This window comes from Drosophila innubila (genome assembly GCF_004354385.1).
Source record: "Drosophila innubila isolate TH190305 chromosome 3L unlocalized genomic scaffold, UK_Dinn_1.0 0_D_3L, whole genome shotgun sequence".
NCBI lineage: Eukaryota > Metazoa > Arthropoda > Insecta > Diptera > Drosophilidae > Drosophila > Drosophila innubila.
Window position 1 is genome coordinate 3,346,721 of NW_022995376.1, and position 3,479 is coordinate 3,350,199.

The 3,479-nt window shown below is 34.6% G+C and overlaps 1 protein-coding gene across 1 annotated transcript; it reads left to right on the forward strand.

Annotated features, from left to right (window-relative positions):
- The first annotated feature begins 616 nt into the window (after window positions 1–616).
- On the forward strand, window positions 617–2,445 carry LOC117786731 (odorant receptor 42b-like). Its single transcript, XM_034625087.1, has 3 exons — window positions 617–1,386; window positions 1,954–2,311; window positions 2,371–2,445. Exons 1-3 carry the CDS (start codon window positions 617–619, stop codon window positions 2,443–2,445), a joined length of 1,203 nt encoding a protein of 400 aa, XP_034480978.1.
- Window positions 2,446–3,479: the final 1,034 nt, after the last annotated feature.

Here is a 3,479-nt window from a genome sequence, read left to right on the forward strand (position 1 = left end):
CTGTAATCGATCCGCATTTTTAAGATACGCCCATCTGCCAATCTCAGAAAATTATACACATATCTCTGGACAGTTTGGCTTATATAATTTGTGTTCAAAACAAATGTCACTGCGATTTTTTATACCCGTTACTTAAAAAATAAGTAAAAGGGTATATTGTGTTCGTTGGAATGTATGTAACAGGGAGAAGGAGGCATCTCCGACACTATAAAGTATATATGTTCTTGATCAGCATCAATAGCCGAGTCGATATAGCCATGTGTGTCTGTCCGTCTGTCCGTCCGTCCGTCCGTATGAACAAAAGGATCTCAGAGACTATAAGAGATAGAGATACCAAACTTTCACTCACAGACTTCTATATAATTTGTTTACAATACTTTTATATATGTTTATATTAAGTAATGGGTATTCTTTTGTCGGGATCTCGACTATAGCCTTTCCCACTTGTTTTTTTAAATATATGTCAAATGTTGAGAACGATGGCAGCTGAAAAGTCTTGAGAGTAAAGTGCAATTAGAAAAATTCCCACGTCAAAATGTTATAAAAAGAATGTCGATTGGCTAAGATGGTACAGTTCTAGTTAAAATTTTAGGAAATTACTAGCAAAAGCGGAAATATGATATTCAAGTATTTGGAAAAATCAACTTCAGGAAAAGAATTTCCATCACGTTATGCCTACAAGTACTTGGAGAGGGGCATGAAAATTGTTGGATGGTTGCCGCCAGCTAGAGATTCGACTTGTTACTGGATCTACATGATCTGGAGTGGGATAGTATTGTTTACCATGGTTCTATATTTACCACCTGCAATCTTCGGGAGTTACATTATTGACTTCGAGAGTTTTACGCCGGGAGATTTTCTAACCTCGGTGCAAGTGGCATTTAATGCCGCATGCCTCGCACTGAAGATACTCGTGTTGTTGCCACAAATGCAACTCTTCCGGCAGGCCAAAGAATTGCTCGATGTGATGGACAAGCGTTGTGTGCGGCAAGAGGATCGCATTGAAGTGCACCGATGTGTAATACTCTGCAATTACACCTATATGATCTATCAGGGTGTCTACTCATCCTATGCCACACTGACCTATCTCAGCTCGGCGATAACGGGTACACCTCCTTGGGGATTCTATCTGCCCTTTGTGGATTATCGTGATGGCATTCGTAGCTTTTGGGTGGCATCTACTGTGGAATACATTATTGGCTCTTGTGCTGTGTTTTGTGATCAAATGATTGATCTCTTTCCTGTGATTTTTGGAGTTTTGCTGAGAACCCATTTGAAGCTGTTGATTAAGCGTGTTGAAAGATTACGCACAGCTGAGGCAGAAACTGAAGAACAGAGTCACGAAGAGTTGGTTCATTGCATTAAGGATCATAAACTATTATTAGAGTAAGTCCAAATTAATTTTAGTAAAGAAATAGTGTACTAATAGGGTAAAAAGATAGCCTTGTTAAAAACCAAATAAATGTGGTTTGTATTTAAAATAACTTTTGAAATTATTATCCGATAAAAATTGCAATTTATTTAATTGCAAAACACAATTTATATTAATGTAACCAACTATTTTTTAATAATATCAAAAATTTTGCATTTATTATGAATTTTATAATTTTAATTTCAAGTTGATGAACTGCAATCAATTTTAATAGCAATCACTTTTTAATTTCAATTATTTTAATTGCAAGCATTTCCTTAACATTTACTACAATTTGTAATTTTTCACAATCAAATTAAATTTAGCATTTATGATTTTAATCGAGTATAAGTAAAAACTTTGATTTGTAATTATCAAAAATATATATATTACGACTTTGTCAGATGATAATGAAATTTTCTATAGCTTTAAATTAAATTTTAAGTCTTCAAATAAATTTTTTTTGGAGATTTTTGAGATATGTTTTGAAGAGACTTTTTAAGATAAGAGTTTTTTTTAATTAATAAACGTTTTCTTTGCAGATTCTGTGATGTATTTCGACCCATTATATCTGGCACCATTTTTGCTCAGTTTCTGGTCATTGGCTTGGGTCTGGGTTTATCCATGATGAATCTGCTCTTCTTCTCGAATCTGTTGACGGGCTTGGCAACCTCGGCATTTATAGTTGTGCTAATGATTGAAACATTTCCGTTCTGTTATGTCTGTGAATTGATTGACGAAGATTGCAATATGCTGACTACGGCCATATTCCATTCAAATTGGCTGGATGCCAATAAACGCTATAAATCGACGCTTGTTTATTTCTTGCATCAGACTCAGCAGTCGATTAAATTTATAGCCGGCGGCATTTTTCCCATTTCCATGAAAACCAACATTGAAGTGAGTCCTTGTCTAATAATAAATGTGCATTTAATTGCTAGACTCGAATTTCTTTTCAGGTAGCCAAGTTGGCTTTCACAGTGGTAACGTTCGTCAAGCAGATGAATATTGTGGAGAAACTAGTAAAGGATTAAAAATAAGAATATTACAGAAATCTAATCTATTGAAACGATAAATTTGTAGAAACTTAAAACACAGCTGCACACTAAAATAAATGTTTTATGATCACAATAAATTTTTAAATTCTAAACACAGATCTTAAGTCAAAACTGGTCGGCCGGTGCTACAGTCGAGCATACTCGACTGTCGGAGACACCGTACTTACTATGGCAAAATCTAATAATGGAAAAAATTAATAAATATTTACTAAAATATTACTTAACTTAAATGCATATTGGTTACGATATCTCATAAAACTAAAAAGTTTTTCATACTAAAACTTGATTTTCGTCCGATTGTTCCTATGGGCGCTATATGATAAAGTGGTCCGATTGAAAAAAGAAACAAACTTGACCTGCCTGCAATATTGAGGAATCTACATACCAAATTTAATAACACTAGCTTTTAAATTGTTCTTATAATTTGGATATGAAATTTTTTTTTTTCGATTTGTGGGCGATAAAGTGGGCGTGTCCGAATTTTGAAACAAACTTGATCTGCTTGCAATATAGAGGAAACTACATACCAAGTTTGGTGTCTCTATCTCTTATAGTCTCTGAGATCTAGGCGCTCATACAGACGGACAGACGGACAGACAGACAGACAGACAAACAGACAGATAGACAGACGGACATTGCTATATCGACTCGGATTTTGATGCTGATCAAGAATATATATACTTTATAGGGTCTGCCACGCCTCCTTCTGCCTGTTTTTTTTAAGTAGGGGGTGTTTAAAAAGTAATATTTTCTAATAGAGAAACCACTTGGTTCTGTCTTGTAAAAAATAATAAAAATCTATAAAGCAAATATTTTTTACTTAAGTAAACTTTCTTTTTTATCAGTGTAGATCACTTGTGAGTTCTACACTGCAATTTATGTTTAACGTTTAGCAGCTTGACAAGAATCTGTGGACAATGCGAATGCGAATCGATCCCTAATCGCACATTTGGCCAATTCTTCTTGAATCTACGACCTATTCTTTGACTGCTCTTGAGCAGAAGAATTGC